This window comes from Leucopleurus acutus, assembly GCF_964270905.1.
Source record: "Leucopleurus acutus genome assembly, chromosome: 1".
Lineage (NCBI taxonomy): Eukaryota > Metazoa > Chordata > Mammalia > Artiodactyla > Delphinidae > Leucopleurus > Leucopleurus acutus.
Window position 1 is genome coordinate 180,232,693 of NC_139142.1, and position 16,402 is coordinate 180,249,094.

General features: G+C 38.1%; 1 protein-coding gene across 1 annotated transcript in view; it reads left to right on the top strand.

Moving 5' to 3' along the window:
- The window catches only part of TAF3 (TATA-box binding protein associated factor 3), a 151,303-nt gene that overhangs the window by 115,963 nt on the left and 18,938 nt on the right, over nt 1–16,402 (top strand). The window contains exon 4 of the mRNA XM_082854130.1: nt 9,555–9,637. Within this exon, the coding sequence (XP_082710256.1) occupies nt 9,555–9,637 (83 nt within the window). The remainder of the gene's footprint in view (nt 1–9,554; nt 9,638–16,402) is intronic.

Below are 16,402 nucleotides of genomic sequence, written 5' to 3' on the forward strand. Positions count from 1 at the left end.
CTAGAGCACAGGCTTAGTAGTTGTGGCGCACAGGCTTAGTTGCTCCACGGCATGTGGGATCTTCCCGGACCAGGGATCGAACCTGTGTCTCCTACATTGGCAGGCGGATTCTTAACCACTGTACCACCAGGGAAGTCCCTCTTTTCTGCTTTAAAAAGATTAGGACATGTCTCTGAGTATCTAGCTCATCTGGCAGCCTGGTTGGTGGGTAGAAACTAATTCTAAGTATTTTCCCATGTAAGTAAATCAGGCTTCCGTAGAATATAGCCAAAGAAACTGATGTTCATCGTGCACTTTGTAGCAACCAGGACCTCGATCCTATGGGCACAAGATGCGACCTCTGCTTTATAGCTTTGCTCTCTCTCCACAGTTCTTTGGGTTATAGTGGTTGACTTGTTGATGGAGAAATTTATTTTAAACTTTCTTAAAAAGTGTCTAAGTGTCTGGTGCCATACGTACAGATCCTCAGGTAGCCTTTCCCTGCCCTCTGGGAGCATTCCTCTTTGAGGGTGGCTACAAAATCATACCTAGTAATTTTTTCCACATGATAAAATATGCTGTATTTGACCTACAGCAGCTCCATTATCCATACTTTTGCAGTGTTTTCCATTTCAGACTTAACTGGGAAGATTAGTTTAGCTGACAAGCTAGGTAACCTCTCACATTTTTCTGCCTAACTTTTTTCTTTCTCTGTCCCCCTTGGCTATTATTCTAAAATATAAGGCAGTGGAATGGAACTTCTGATATTAATAACCGAACATCAGCAAGTTAGCAAGACACAGAAATCCAACTCTTGTTTCCATTTTTGAAATCACTTTATCATTGTGTTATTTTTCCATGGTACCCGGAAGATTTTAAAGCACTTCCACGTACCTTAGTGTCTCCCCCGACACACCCGTCACACAGGTCCAGCAGATATTATTATCAACCTTTATGGATGAGAAACAGCCTGAGTGACTTGTCCAGGATCAAGGTCACACAACCAGCAGGAGCCGGGTCATTTACACACAGACTTACTTCCCATTTAGAAATGTTTACGGCTGGTGATCCTGCCTGGCAGCGATTAGCCGCTCACCCATCGGGTACCTAGTAACTTGGCAAGTGAGCCCTCAGCACATCAGAGTACTGTTGCTTTCATCACCATCTCACCTCTGGAAAGTCAGTAGAGGTGTTTCAGAGGCCACTGTGAACTTCAGTAAAGCCCATCAGGTTAGCTGGTAACAGCGGCCCATGCTTTTCCTCAGCACCTACCTGACTTTGGCAAGGACATGTCTCTCAGACCATCTTGGCTAGAGGCAAAGGGTCAGTTATGAGTCGCACAGATTTCACCTAACAGAGGAATACAAGTCCTTGTATCAGTTTTGATGGTTATGGATCAGTTTTTAAAGATAAAAACTTACAAAAGTCAGCCATCAGGGCTTTAAAAATAATAAACGTTATTGCCTCTAGAGTTAGGAGTTCCCATCCTGACTTTCTCAGCCCTGTGAACTTGGGCAAGTGGCTTAGGTGAGGATTAAATGAGATAACATCTGAGACCTGCTTAGTACCATTTCTGGCACATAAGTAAATGCTGAATAAGTGGAGAAGGCGGTGATGGGGATGGCGAGTGTTGTTATTCCATTTTGAATCAACCCCTAAAACATAGAAACCTGAATAGAGGCGGCTGCTTCATTGGGCCCTGGTGACTGACCTGTGTGTGACAGGGTGAGTCAGCTGTGGTTCCAGTGTTGAAAAATTATGTCTGCTTCCTGGACATCCTTTTAAATTTTAGCCCTTTGCGCAGCTAGGAAAGGGTAAATCTATTGTAACCTGTGGGATGCCATTGACAAGGAGTAGAAATTGAGATATTAACTTAAACATTAGGACTTCTCTTTTTTCAACCCCACTTAATCCCCCAAGTATCAAGCCATATGAGTAAATGAAAGTAGACGTGAAATTGGGTTGCATATGATCTAAGAATTTTCTTACATACGCACAGAAGACAACAAGAGTAAATCAAAACAAGGCGTATATAAGCTGTCCCAAGAAAAAGTCTGCAGTCAGAAGGCCGAGGGCCGTGGTTTCCTTCCTCCGGCTCCTCAGCAGCTCACAGAAGCAACTGTCCTGGACACGGACCTGGATCAGCAAGCAAGGGCATTTTTTTTTAATTAAAAGAAAAACCTCCCCATATTTACTTTACCTACCTATAAAGTTTTTACCAGTCACACCCACTTTTATCAATACAAGAACCAATAAAGATCCCATTAATTAAACGGGAATCTGCATGGTAGTTAGAAAGAGCCTTGGGGTTTGGAATCAGGCAGATCTGAGGTAGGTGTTTTAGTTCTTTAATCCATAGGCATTTCATCTTTATTTTTCACTTTATTTGATTTTATCTTTTTGGCCGCACCATGCGGCATGCGGGATGTGCCCTGACCAGGGATCGAACCCACACCCCCTGCAGAGGAAGCATGGAATCTTAACCACTGGACCGCCAAGGAATTTCCCAGCATTTCATCTTTAAAGTGGGATATGATAATCACACTTTTTAAAAAACTGCAGACAGTAATAGTTAACATTTATTGAGTATTTACTGTATGCTAAACACCATATATAAGTTTAGTTCCTTATCACAACTCTATCAGGTAGATACTGTAATTACTGTCACTTTAAGATAAGAATCTGAGGCTTAGAGAGATGAATAAACTTGCCCAGGATCACACACCCAATAAGTGGTTGAACGGGAACCACAGTTTCAACCCAGGCCATCATCAGCTACTATAACTAATGTTCTTAACCACTCTCCTTTCCTACATTTAAATTAAAAATGGATTAAGTGAAATAATTTATGGCACCTGGTTCAGTGATGCCCCCTCAGAAGGAAAAATCGTTTTTCTAGTAGTGGTAATAATCCAGCGTATGGCGATTCCCCTTATGGGCAGCTAATGTGCGTCAGTCAGGGTTAGGAGTGTGCTCTTTCATCTGTTGCAAGTAGAACCAAAGTAACTTTTTATGGAAAACATACTAAGAGCAACGTGTTAAACGGTCACAAACTTGACCATAATAGCTTTAGCTGTGATAAACCTAATAGAAAATTTCAGAGCAGTTTAAATTTTTGTTATAATTTTGTGTTTGTGTTTGTCAGTGTATGTATTACATGACTTTATTTCAAACCCTGGCTCTTTTTACTTGTGGCATTTTCAGTAAAAAAATAAATAAGAAAATGTCTCGTTTATGTTAGTGGAATTGAAGGTTCATATAACCTTGTATAGAAGACAAGCCAAAATCCATCTGTCGAACTTGGAAATACGTCTTTATGCTCTTATTGGAGTATGATCTGAGAAGACCTGGTAGAGTTTCACCCCAAAATGATGACGTCACAGACTGTAGGTAAAAAGGCCCAGTACTGGGCCTTGAAGAGCCTGGGCTTTGGCAGTCAGACTGACCTGGTTTTTGGTCTCAGCTCTGCCACTTCTTAGTTACTCACCAGCCTCTCCTAACCTCTGACCCTCTGCTTCCTTCACTCTCTACCTCCTCCCCTTCGACACCGGGAAGAGACTGCGTTGTTATAAAGTATGCTTTCCCTCTGCTTAAGAACAATAGTTTTTATACGTGCTCTAAGAATATTTTGGCTTAAAAGGCTTTCTCTTCTGCCTTCTCGTAGGAAACACTGAGTGAAGACTAGTTTGTGTCATTTAAGATACATGGACTCTGACAATCCAGTTTCTTTACAGTAACCAAGAATGCTGATGATCAACCCAGAGATAATTGGGATCTGTTTAGAATGGAAAGCTCATACTTCTATAATGGAGCTCCCCGCGGCCCCCCCCCCGCCCCCCGTTTTTCTCCTGCTGCCTGATCACTTGTTTTATTTGAGCTAACATTGGCAATTGAGTGAGCTAACCTGGTGGTAAATGACATCAGCACACACTTGGTATTTAATGAGTGAGTCCGCTTGGTCCTTGTCAGGCCTGGCCGACAGCTCTGAGGGTGAGACCGTGACTCCTGTTCCTCAGTTGAGAAAACTGCACAGGGAGGTAGGGTAACTTGCAGACAAGCTGTGACATGACCCAGGCCTGTCTGGTTAAAGCCCGTGGGCTTCTCAGGCCCACGATGGAAGCTGGTGAGGGGGATGAGAATGGCTCACAATCTAGAATAAAGGGCCTTCGTGATTTTTAGAAAACTTTAGTCCCTGATCAGCCCATAGTGAGCTCCCGTTCAGCTGCCATATTTTAAAGGACAGGCAGTGGCGGTCCTCAAAGCTTGAATGATTTCAGTCATCAGAACAATTAAAATGTCTCATGTTTCTCCAGTCTATCCCCAAATCCCTTAGCATCTGCCCCGAAATAGTCTTTTATTGAACTTTAAACAGTTTGTTTTTTAGAGAATGAGAAGTGGTCTTCCCGGTTTGTGCCTTTGACAGAAGGTCTCCATCGTCTTTCCTTTCTATGTAAAGTACTGTTGACTCGTTTCCAGCCTTTTCTCATCAGCTTTCATGATTAACTAGTGAAATGAAGGGTTTTCAGTAAATAAAATAACCCCAGTAAGAAGGGGGAAATATTCCCTGCTGTTTCTTATAACTATTTGTTCCAAGGGGAAGCCAGTAACTTAATGTTTAAGTGAGTATGTTTGAATTTATCAAAGTTTCCTGAAGTCCATCCCCAAGGCTTCAGAGGAATGAACTGAACACTTACTGAAAGCCCGAGTCCTGTTTCATTGTCCTCGCGGGATCCCACTTGTTATACTTCACCACAACCGTAGATCTTCTGTCTGTTGAATATTTTAAACAGTCTATCAGTGTTAGACTATGTTTCTGAATGGAAATAATGTACAGACCTTCATCGTTAAGAAAGATAACAGGATGGTTACCATTTGTCATAGTTCAGCATCTAAAATATTTGTTTTTTAAATTCCGCTTTGTACCAGTAGTATTTCTGGGTGTTTTTCTGACATATTAGCATAGATAGACATCTGAACTAGTGCTGGCTGAACTTGCTGCCACCCTACCTAGCACACATACATAGGTTTTTGTTTTTTTTTTAATGAAAGAAGTTTAACATTTAAAAAAATAGGAAGTAAAACTTGGCCAGATTATATTGACAAAGCTGCCCATTACCTTTGCAGAAAGTCCCTGTCAGAAGATAAACTTTAAAGCTGGAATGCATGAAAGCGTTCCAAGATAGAATTTAAATTTAAACTGATTCCTTATAGATAAGCTTTTTAAAAATCCACCTCTTTGCTTCAAGTCAGGATTTTAAAAATAAATTTCCCCTTTAAATCTCTTGAGCGATTTTCATTTTTTGCAAGGCCGCACTGCTGGTGTCCCGGAAAAATGGAGAGTTAGAGCTTTATCAGTTGGTGCCCTGAGGTATGTGGCAAAGAAGCTAAATCCTTGAAGATTAGCAAAAAAAATGCAGCACATGGCAATAAGGGGCTTATATGACTACTAGTATTAGTTCAGGTGAAAGAAGTATTGCTTATACATAAAACTGGACAAATCCACTGACAATGTATTTTTAGTTAGCTACAAAGGAGTCTTATATTACTGGACTTTGCCTCTTTGGTGAATTGGGAAGCTTAGTAATCCACTGTAAATGCTCTTCTGCGTGCCCCAATTCTCAGCATCGCTCTAAAGTACTGTTCTTTTATTTTAACCCTTACAAGCTCTTGTTTCCCCCAGATTTTTGCTTCATGCCATTAAAAGATGGCAGTAAGTAATTGAAGTCATTGTCATCTAGTGTGTTGATTGCTGGAACGGACACATGAGAAATTATTTCATGATTGTAGGAAACATCCCTGTGTTTTTATTTGGGTGGGCATTCAGATAAAGTTAACATAAACGAAAGTCTGGTGAGAAATTTTTATTTAGAAACGGTACTTTCTATACCTACATTGTTAGCATTCTTATTGGTCTTTTTCTATGCTTGCTTGAATTTTATCTTTAAGTTAAATCTGCTTTAACTTCTTTAAGAATGAAATTAAAGTATTTAACTATTTTTAGGTAGGGTTGCAATATGTCCTGGTTTGCCTGGGAGAGTCCAGTTTACACCTGTTACATGGTGTAAATAACATAGAGAAAAAAATATATTTTACAGTGTACCCTAGACATCTCACAAGTATATGTCATTCATCATAAAAGACATTGACAAAGAAACTAAATAGCTCCATGCAAGACATCAGCATTACCAGGAAAAAGGACTCAGAAATGTTTGGCAAAGAGTCACGAGTAGTATGGTAGAACAGAGGATGAATTTGGTGCCAGGAGAACTGGATTTCAATCATTTACTTACTAACTTTGTAACTGGCCAAACCACTTAATCTTTCTGAGCCCTTAGTACATGTGAGTAATAATAGCTTCCACACCTACCTTATAGAGTTGTGAAGATCAGATTGGATTATGTATATGGGACACACTTTGTGAAGTGCTATACCGGTAAGTTATAATTATTGTGTAGTGTGGTAATAGCAGTGGACCAAAATACAATGTGAAGCATAATAATAGTGAAGAAGATTTTTTGAAAGTTAGGGCAAACAGCTTTATTTTTTAATAAAGCTTAAGAAAGTATTATTTAAGTGCTTCAATAATAGTATTGTGGGTTGAAGGAACATGGAATATTACTCCCAGTACTCAGGTCAATTAGGAGTGTGTGACCCTAAAATTTTTTAGACTTGAAGAAATATAGGAACTTTATATAATTTTTCATTCTCTGAATAAAAAAAAAAATTGTATTCAGTCCTAGTTTTGCTATTTTTGTGACCTGAAAACAGAAAAGGAAAAAGAAACAGGAAAGAAAGGAAAAATGGTTGCTTCATGTATGATCAGTTTCTCTGTAAAATGGAAACCATACCCCAACCTGTTTGTTAAAGAACCTAAATGAGAACATCTGGAAAATAACCAAACACAATGCCTGGCAAACGTTAAGTGTTTTATAAATGTTTGTTTTGGATATATTTGTTTATTTTCCCACAGATAACACAGAATGGTGAGAAAAATGTAGAAGCCTTAGTAGTTTACAAAATAGGCTAGACCACTGGTTTTCAGATTTGTTTAGATATGGAACCCTGTGTTCAAAAAAAATAGAGGAGAAAGTGAGCACAAAAATTTTCCATGGGTCTTGCTTTGCCCCCTCCCCAGTGACCCTTGACCCCCGAGGCCTTGAGGAAAACCACTGGACTAAGAACTGGGCAAATAAAAGAGACATCTGCCAAAAGTGAGACCATTTAGAGGAGCAGGTTTTCGTGGGGGAGTTGATAAGTTAAGATTTAGATGTAATGAGATGAAATCCTTATAGGATATTTAGCTGAAAATGTTCAGTGGGCAGCATTATGTTTTGGTCTTAGTTCAATCAGTGCTGGTCTAGAGAGGGAGATTTTGAAGACATGCCATATTGAAAACTTAGGATTGAGGGAATTCCCTGGCGGTTCAGTGGTTAGGACTCGGTGCTGTCACTGCAGGGGGCCCGGGTTCAATCCCTGGTGGGGGAACTAAGATCCCGCAAGCCACGTGGCACGGCCAAAAAAAAAAAGTTAAAAAAAACCAACAACTTAGGATTGAAACCATGGACATGGATGAGGTCAGTGGAGAAAGTATGGGAGGACGAGAGGAGAGGACTTTGCTAGGGACAGGGAAGGAGCGTGATGAAGACCTCAGTGAAGAAACAGACGGGACATTCGGAAAGATTGAGTGTCTAGAAGGAATAGTTTAGTGGCGTGGTTGGGCCAGAAAGTAGAGTGGAGTTGGGTGAGGGATGAAGGAGAAATGGAGAAATGCAGACGATGAAGTGAAGACTAGAAAATGTGAGAGGTCATCAGTGAGAGGTTGAAGGGGAGGTAAGTTTTTTAAAGGATAGAGTTGAGCGCATTTGAAAGCTAGATGAAAATAATGAATGGAACTGAGAAGTTGAAGATGCTACAAATAAGGAGGAAGTCTTTCGAAGACTGGAGGAGATGGACCCTAGTGTAATTGTGAATGCAGAGAAGTTTGTAGGGAATTGAAGGAATTCTGCTTAGTGGCCTCAGTATTTTGTCCTGTGGGGTTTGAAGGGCAAAAGAGGAAGGAACTCACGGGATGGGTCTTAAAAGCTGTAAATAATCGCTTCCGATTAATTTTTAAAATATATCTTAAGCACTTATGTGTCAGACCCTATGATAGGCACTGGGAAATAGCAACAAACAGAACAGGCATGGTTTCTGCTCTTAACTAGTTTAGCTGGGAATCCAAACAAGCAGATAGTATTAAAGGCACAGATGAAATTGGAGTTTTGATGGCAGAAGTTTGTACAGTTTTAAATATTTTCTTTGGAATTACTCAGTGCCCTAGAGAATGATTTTAGATTGGTCCTGGACGAATGGTGAAATGACCGAGAGGCAAGGGAGTTGAGGGTGCTTGCAGGATAAGTGGTTCATTCAACAGACATTGGTTGAGTACCTCCTGCGTACCATGCACTGTTCAAGAGAATGATAGAAGTCATCGATCTTGACGTGACGGTGGGATTTAAAAAAAAAAAAAACAATTCAAGAAGGGGACAGGTAAAAACATATGAAAAAAATGATAGATTTGATCAATGTGCAATATATTGATTATATGATATACTATACTGAGCACTACGTTATAAATTCCTTCCCCTTTAGAACCACTGCACTGTTCTGTTATGATTTAACTCTTGAGCTTGAAATATATAAATCAGTGGTTTGCACTAGTTGTCACAGTGACTAGCAGTGTCCTACTGGCATGTAGGGATGTTAAACATGTGGCCGTGCCTGGGACCACCAAGGAACCGTCCCACCAAAAATGCTGGAAGACTCTGATGTAGATAATAATTTGAACTGCACATCTCTTGTTCATTTTGTTCATTCAAAATGTCAATTGTTCTGTGTAGGATCTTCAAGCCAGAAATTGTGGAGAATCCCTTTCACACCATACTCAATTTGTGTATTCCCTTTCTGATTATTAGCTCAAATATTTGTGAGATCTTCAACTTATTCAGCAGTTATTGCCTTTGCCATAAATCCTTTCTAAATAAATATGTTTTGTCTTGTACAATATTTTAGATCATTTTTCTACTAGCCAAAAAATGGAACAGTTCAGTGCTGTAATTACACTTAGTGTGTTGGTTTTCTTTTATGACATTGTAAACATGAGATGAGTCTAATGTTTTTCAAGACCCATTAATAGATTCATTTTATCTTATAGTGAAGCTATGACTGCATTTTTTTCTGTTTTTGTTAAGTCTGGCAGTTACTTAAACGTTCCACTGAATGACCCAGGTAACAGTTTCTGTTTAAAAATTCTAACAATAAAATCCAAGAAATTAGTCAAAACTAAGAAAATGCAGAAATAACTCCCATATTTACTAGTGTTTAAAGTTTATGGAATTTTCCATGTTGCCTGGTAGCCTTCAGTTGTTGGGAAACGAAAACAAAATAGCCCAGTTTATCTTTACATCTAGCATTTTAGGCACATTTGAAACTTAAAGGCTTATCAAGATGATGAGGAGATGAGGAAGTAGGAGAAAAGGGAGGAGGTACTTTTGTTGAAAAAAAAGTATTTGACTCTAACATAATATCTTCAACAGATAAAAGTGGAGCCAGTGGTCCCAGCCCCAAGCCCAGTGATCCCCAGATTGACTCTCCGAGTTGGAGCTGGCCAAGACAAAATGTAAGTACAGACGTTTCCAGTTAGAGTGCAATAGATGGAACTTAACCTTCACTACTCTTTCCTAGTGGATTTAATTCTATAGACCTTTTCCCAGTGTGAATATATAGTAGGGTCAAGCTGTATTTTGAAAAGTCTTCATTTTAAAATTTTTATTGGTTTCTTCCTCAGAGTTAATGCTTATTGCTTTATTCAACATATAGGATCCTTTGTGTTTTGGGGTTTTTTTTTTCTGGCACTTTTTCTCTTTTGTAAAGACTAGCACAGGACATTGTTTCTGCATAGTTTGTAAGGCTCTGGTTATCTGAAAAATAAGAAACTATGTATTGAATGGACTGACTACCATGTTACCCCCAGGTGGATGTAATGTTAAACCTTTGCAAGTGTGTGTTCTCTGTCACCAGGACAAAGAATGAAGATTCTTTTCTTGCTCAGATGGCACATGGTTTTATTCTGTGCATATAAAACAAGGATACTGCCAAAGGCTTGGTGAAACAGTATATAATAGTAACTGAAGTCTGAATTGTCTGCTCTTTTTTTTTTTTTAAGAGAGAACTGGAAATGTAAACCCCATGTTTACTGTTTATTTTCTTAATTTTCACGGAATCATCACATCCACCCACCCTTCTTCAAAGTAAATTAGTTGGCTATGTTTCTTTTATTCATTTTGAGGGTATGAATTAAGGCCTACAGTGCTATTATATGATCCTAATAGGGTAATGAAGCATTGATTTTTTTTTTTGTAAATCATGTTGAAAATCATTCTTCTAAAAATCATATTATACATCATTTAAATGAATTTTACAAGCTCAAAGTACAAGTTTACGACCTTTTTACCAGTAAGCCTGAAAATGGATTAGTTTACATTGCAAACAATCAAATATTATGTAGAAAATAGGCTTACAAGGCATTTAACTTTCATTCAATTTTTAGCCATAAAAATGAAAGTAGTAGCCATGAACTTATTTATTTAGTAGGTACAGTAGACAACAGGAAATTTGCTTTACATTCTCATGGTTTGTTCCATCTTAAAGTTTGTGTGTAGCGTGTATTTTATGCAGCCGCTGCTTCTGTTAGTTCTAAGTGTAATACAACGAAAAATTCCAGCATTATTCTGATGAGAAATTTTAGTAACATCCTTCTCCCTCAACCATCAGAGGACAGAGGGCTAGTTAACAAAGAGACCCAACCAAAATAACTGTACCTACCATCTCCTTGGAAATCCTGTGCTTGGGTTCACTACTGTAAAGGGAAGATGTTCTTATTTATCTTTGGACAGCTACTTTTCTCCTACCCGTTCATATTTATTCCAGTTTTCTCATAACTCACCATTACTTCATCTTTCCTTTCACACAGAAGTTTGGCTTGCTTATTCCTTTAGAGAAAATAAGGTTTGTAAAAAGGCACTGATAATAATATTCATCTCATCTACCCTTAAGCGTCTTTCAGTTATTCTGTTGAGTAATTTCTTTTCCTCTCGATAAATCACTCATATACCTAAGATATTGGAAGATGTGAGAAATAGATCCTATGACTCTGGAACAAAATGTTCAGTATTACAGAAATTATAGTACCCAGACATTCTAGACAAATTGTCCTTGAAAGTATAACTTTATGTAACATGTAAACTTTCTGACATTTAGGTAAATAACTCCCATATCATATGAATAGTCAATCACTTGACCAAAGTCAGACACGAGGAAATACTTATAATGAGCAAAGGAATAACTTAAGTGAAATATATTACATTTTAAACTTAAAAAGAGAGAGAAAAAGAGGCCCAAGTCACATAGCAATAGGATTTTATATAAAATATAGGTTAATGATAAGGGTTGTTTTTTTTTTTAACTTGTTTGTTTTCTGTTTTTCTGTTTTAAATCTAAATCAGGGGTCAGCAAACTATGGCCGTGGGCCAGTCCATCCCACTGTCTGTTTTTTATGACTCACAAGCCAAGAATGTTTGAAAAAAAATTAAAAGAAGGATAACATTTTATGAACATGAAAATTATATGAAATTAAAAGTAATCTTTTATTGTCATAGCATAAGGATACATGGCTTATTCCTTGGCAGTAATAATGGAAAAGAGATGGTAGATTTATACAAATGTGCCTTTACTTAGTTTGTATACAGCTGGGGGCGTGTAATGATGCTCCTTTGAAGTGGAATTAATGAGCAGACTCGCATTCAAATGGAGGAGTTTGAATAGTCTATGGGGAGGGGTTGTCTACTGCTAAAGAACAGGCAGAGAATAGAGTCTTTTGAAACTACAGGAAAAAGAAAAAGCTTTACAGGGTTCAAATTTTACACTCTCGTTGGAAGATCTTTAAGACAATATTTAGTTTCTAAATCTTATAAAGAAATTATGCCTTTGACCCATGATCCAGGAAGGTACTTTGAGGTTAGATTATTTCCTCTATTCTCTATTATTGTCCCTTGAAGCCAGACAGAGGGCCCTTGTTTTCCGCTTCATTTAACGTGCCTGGAAACTGGATTCTAAAGGGTCTGTGGTCAGTCCAGTGCCTCCTTCTGATAGTGTTAAAACTCAGGGTGACTTTACAAGGACCTCAAATTCCTTCAGTCCCCCAGTAATGGGGACCCAGAGTTCCTGTTAGTCTGTATTGAAGATGAAACTAGAATACTAACCCTGAAGTTACAATCTCAACATCCGTAGTTTGTGGGGGTGATATGAATGGGGAGAAACAATACATTCAAATAAATCATTAAATAACTGAGTCTGGCCCAACAGTCACGTTTTGCCTTGATGCCGAGAAAGCAGGTAGGTTTCAGCTTGCCCGGGAGCAGCACCTGGAGCCATATTGATCAGGATATTGAGGTCTCACTGGACTTGGTGACAGAGAGCACAGTGCGTGTAATGTCCACTGTGGGATGGGCAAGTGGCAGCACAGTCGCCATGTTATTTGTTATCCCAGTCTAACCATCCCTTTATTTTGAGCAAGTGTGGGAAAATTGGGCTAACTTTCGGCATTTGTTCATTTATTTATTTCTATGAAGGATATAAATAGAGCAGAGTAACGTGAGGAAGGAAGTACCTTAGTGCGGGACTGTTTAGATAGGATTGTTGGGAAAGACATGGCAGAACATTAAATGTGTGGTTATATTTATAAAGCTCAAAATTCTGTTAAAGGAGCTTCTCATTAAAAAAGATAACTTTAGGTATTGGTAAAGTATTAAGAAAAAAGGTCAAGGTTTGTAAAGATTTGGGGGTGAATAATGGTAGTGCTTAGGGGGTTAAGCATTCTTTCCCCCTCACATTTCTCAAATGTATCTAATGCTGTCATCTCCCTGGCACTGGGGAGGCAGCTCTGTCCTTTTCTCCATCTGTTCCTTGGCTCTTCCGAGGGTGGAGTGGCTCTCCCGCCAGGGAGCTTTGGTCTGGTCGGTAGGGTTACTGTATTGGAGAAGTTGGGAGCTGGTCCTGCTCTCAGGACATTGCTGCCCTTATTCAGTGAGCTCACCAGGGAGGGGATAATGAATTGGGCTCCTCCAAAAATCCAGTAAGGCTCAGTTATTGTTCCAGTTAGATACTGTATTCGATCAAGTGACACAGAATCATTTATGGTACCTTTCATGAAAACAATATCATTATCATTAATAATCCTAAATTTTCTTTTGGCTGAGAGGCCACAATAAGTATTCTCTTTCACAAGTTTAATCCTTTTCCCAAAATATGCAAATTATGCTGAGATATTTTTCAATGACCACTTTACTGCTGGAAATTACAGTTTTCTTTCTGCTAACATTTTATCACCACAGCTATGAGTATTATAATACTCATGGTATTATGTATTTCTTATAATTCAGGAAATTCTTTCATTAATCAAACCTCTTTTAACAGAGGTGCTGAAAATTGGACGCTTTTTTTTTTCATGTAAGTAATTCAGTTTTTTTATTGCAGTTTATAGAGTTTAGTTTATGCCTGGGAGGAGGCTTCTTAATACTTGTAATTTCTAAATTATATATGCTGTAAAAATGGGAGCTAAAACTTTGCTCATTAATCTTGAAAAATAATGTTCAACCTTTAAAAATGTAAAATATGTACAGGTATTTGTTGTCTTTTTTGTGATCCAGACTTTTCTGATTAACTATTTTTGATAGGACAGCCAGAAATAGAGGGTACCACGGGCAATTACAAAAATAACCATTTAAAATATTTTTAAAGAAAGTAAGCGTTTTATATTTTTATGTAGCCACATTTCACTGAAAGACATATAATAGGTGAAATGTGTATAATGGTGTTTTAGTGACAAGTTCTTTAGAAAAATAATAGCAAATGATTTTTATCTCACTTTCTACATTTCTTCCTACACTTAAAATGTCGTTTATTCATATGTAGACTTTTTTCCAGTCTAAACAAATTTAAGGGTGACTTAAAGAGAGAACATAAAGATACTAGAAAATACTAGGAAACCAAGGCCAAGGAGAGGAAAAAGAAGCAAATGACTGCACATCAAATATGATTATGGCTTCCTGGCAATAAGTGCAGAGTGAAATGCAGTTTTAAAAAGGAAGGCACCTCCTAGTTTCTCAGGAGAGACAAAGTTTTTGAAGACACTAAATTTGCAATTTTATTTCCATAAGGAACCAGATGGCAAGAACACCTTTTTTTTATTTGACTGTTTCTTACACCAACCCCTGATCCAAGGATGTAACATAGACGCACACTCAGTGAAGGTGCCTCTATAAGGAGTCTTCCCTTCCCTAGTTGAAACACTTTCTCTTTGTATTAGTCAGGACCGTTGGTTGCAAGTAGCAGAAACCCTAATCAAACTAGCTCAAAGAAATTGGCTTTAGGCAAAGCGGTAAGTAACAAGGGTTCAAAAAGTGTCATTAAGACTCAGTTCACTTTCTTTTTCTCTGTCTAACCTCTGTGTGGTGGCAAAGATGGTGCAGATTGCTCTTGGCTGGTGTGGTTCTTAGTGCTCACAGGCTGAACTGCCCACCCCGCCTTTCACAGCATCTGCTGTGGGTTCCCATCTAGGAACCAGCCCCAGTGGGAGGGGGGAGAGCCCTGTTAGAAGGGGAAATGTTAGGTTCCAGAAGGAAAGAAGGACTCTCCTACCAGAATAAGGGATGAGGGGCAGGCAAAAACAATTGATTTATTTTATTTAGGGAAAGGCAATCAGATTCATATTTTTATAAAAGTATACTGAAGAGGCAGGGCAAGGAAGCTTATTGGTTAAAAAAAAAGATCCTTTAGAAATAAAGTTTAAGAACATTTCAGACCATCATCCTGTCAGATTTGGAAGGCCTTTTGTTCTTCTATTTTTAATTTGTTTCCCTACAGATAAAACTGTCTGCTTTGATTTTTTTTAAAAAGAGAGAGAGAGAGAGAGAGAGAGGAAGATTGAAAAGTGTTGATAGTTTTCTTTGTTTTGCCCTGGTTAACTTGCCACTGATACTGAAACATTTCATAGGTTATTTTGCCTATATTAGAAGCTAACTAACAAGAACAGTGACCCACTCCCCAAAAAAATAAATAAATAAGAATAAAAATCTTGAGTGACTGTATTTAAAATTTATGGCAAATGACTTATTTTTAATGCTAGTGAAAGATGGTAACATTACAAATGAAACTTCCTAGCAGCTGAACAATGAGAACACAAATTGTGGGTGGTATACATTATTCTTGCTAACTTTTATACTTATAAATTCAACAGACCCAAACCCGTATATCTCAGTTATAATTCCAAGAGGAAGCAGGTGGTTAAATTTTTTCTTACTCGGGTCTTCAGCCCTTTTCTGATTTTTCCAGACTAGGATATCTTAACCTCCGTATATCACTCTCTCATTTTTACTGAGCTAAAGTTATGATGGAATCCCCAAGTTTAATTTCTTCCTCTGGCACATGATAGTTTGTTGATTAACACCAAAGATGCAGTGTATTCAAGAGAAGAAAATAGTATGCTGTCAGAAAAACTGGCTTTAGGTTTTGGAAAATGTTTTTACTACCCAGTAAAACAACTGGAAAGATTATAATCAAAGCATTTCCATCTTACTTGTAAACAATTACAGCAGTCCTTACACGGATGCCACATTACAAGACTGGGGAAAATTTACTGGATTCCATTCTAATGCAATTAGAGCTAATTTTGTTCTTTAAATGAATAAAAGGTCAGCTAGTAAATCTAGCTTATCTTGAGTCCAGACTTCAATAAATTGTTTTATTTAATTTGTTGTAAAAGATCTTATCCTTAATGGGTCTAGGTCTTATTAGTTCACTTAGGTTTTAAAATATTTATGACCACCTTTTTAGATATGATTTGAATGATAGTTGGAAAGTTTCTCCCTGCAGTGTTATCAAGGCCCAAGATCACTAATTGAGTGAATATAGGAAGGTACTTAAGATTTGTTATCTAGACAAAGCTGATGCGGACTTCCAGAATTTAAATGTTCTTCAACCTGTGACAGGCAGAGGTAATTTAGCTATATCATGGTAACCTTTTGGATACTATCTGACTATAATTTCCCCTAAAGATCAAACTACTCACACTTCTAGTGTTTAAAGAGAATGTATACCTACTGATGAGAACACTCTTACTATTACTGACAGCAACATAGAAAATTTAAATTCTTTGCATTCTGTTGTTCCCTGTCTTTTTAGGGGCTATAACAGTAAAATACTTACATAGAAACTTTAGAGGCGTAGTGTGATGCTTCTTCCTTCCTGTTGCCACTCCAGCCTTTGTAGCTCGTGAGATGGAAATTTGTGTCACTGCCCGACCTCTGTGATTTAGAACAGGGGTCCC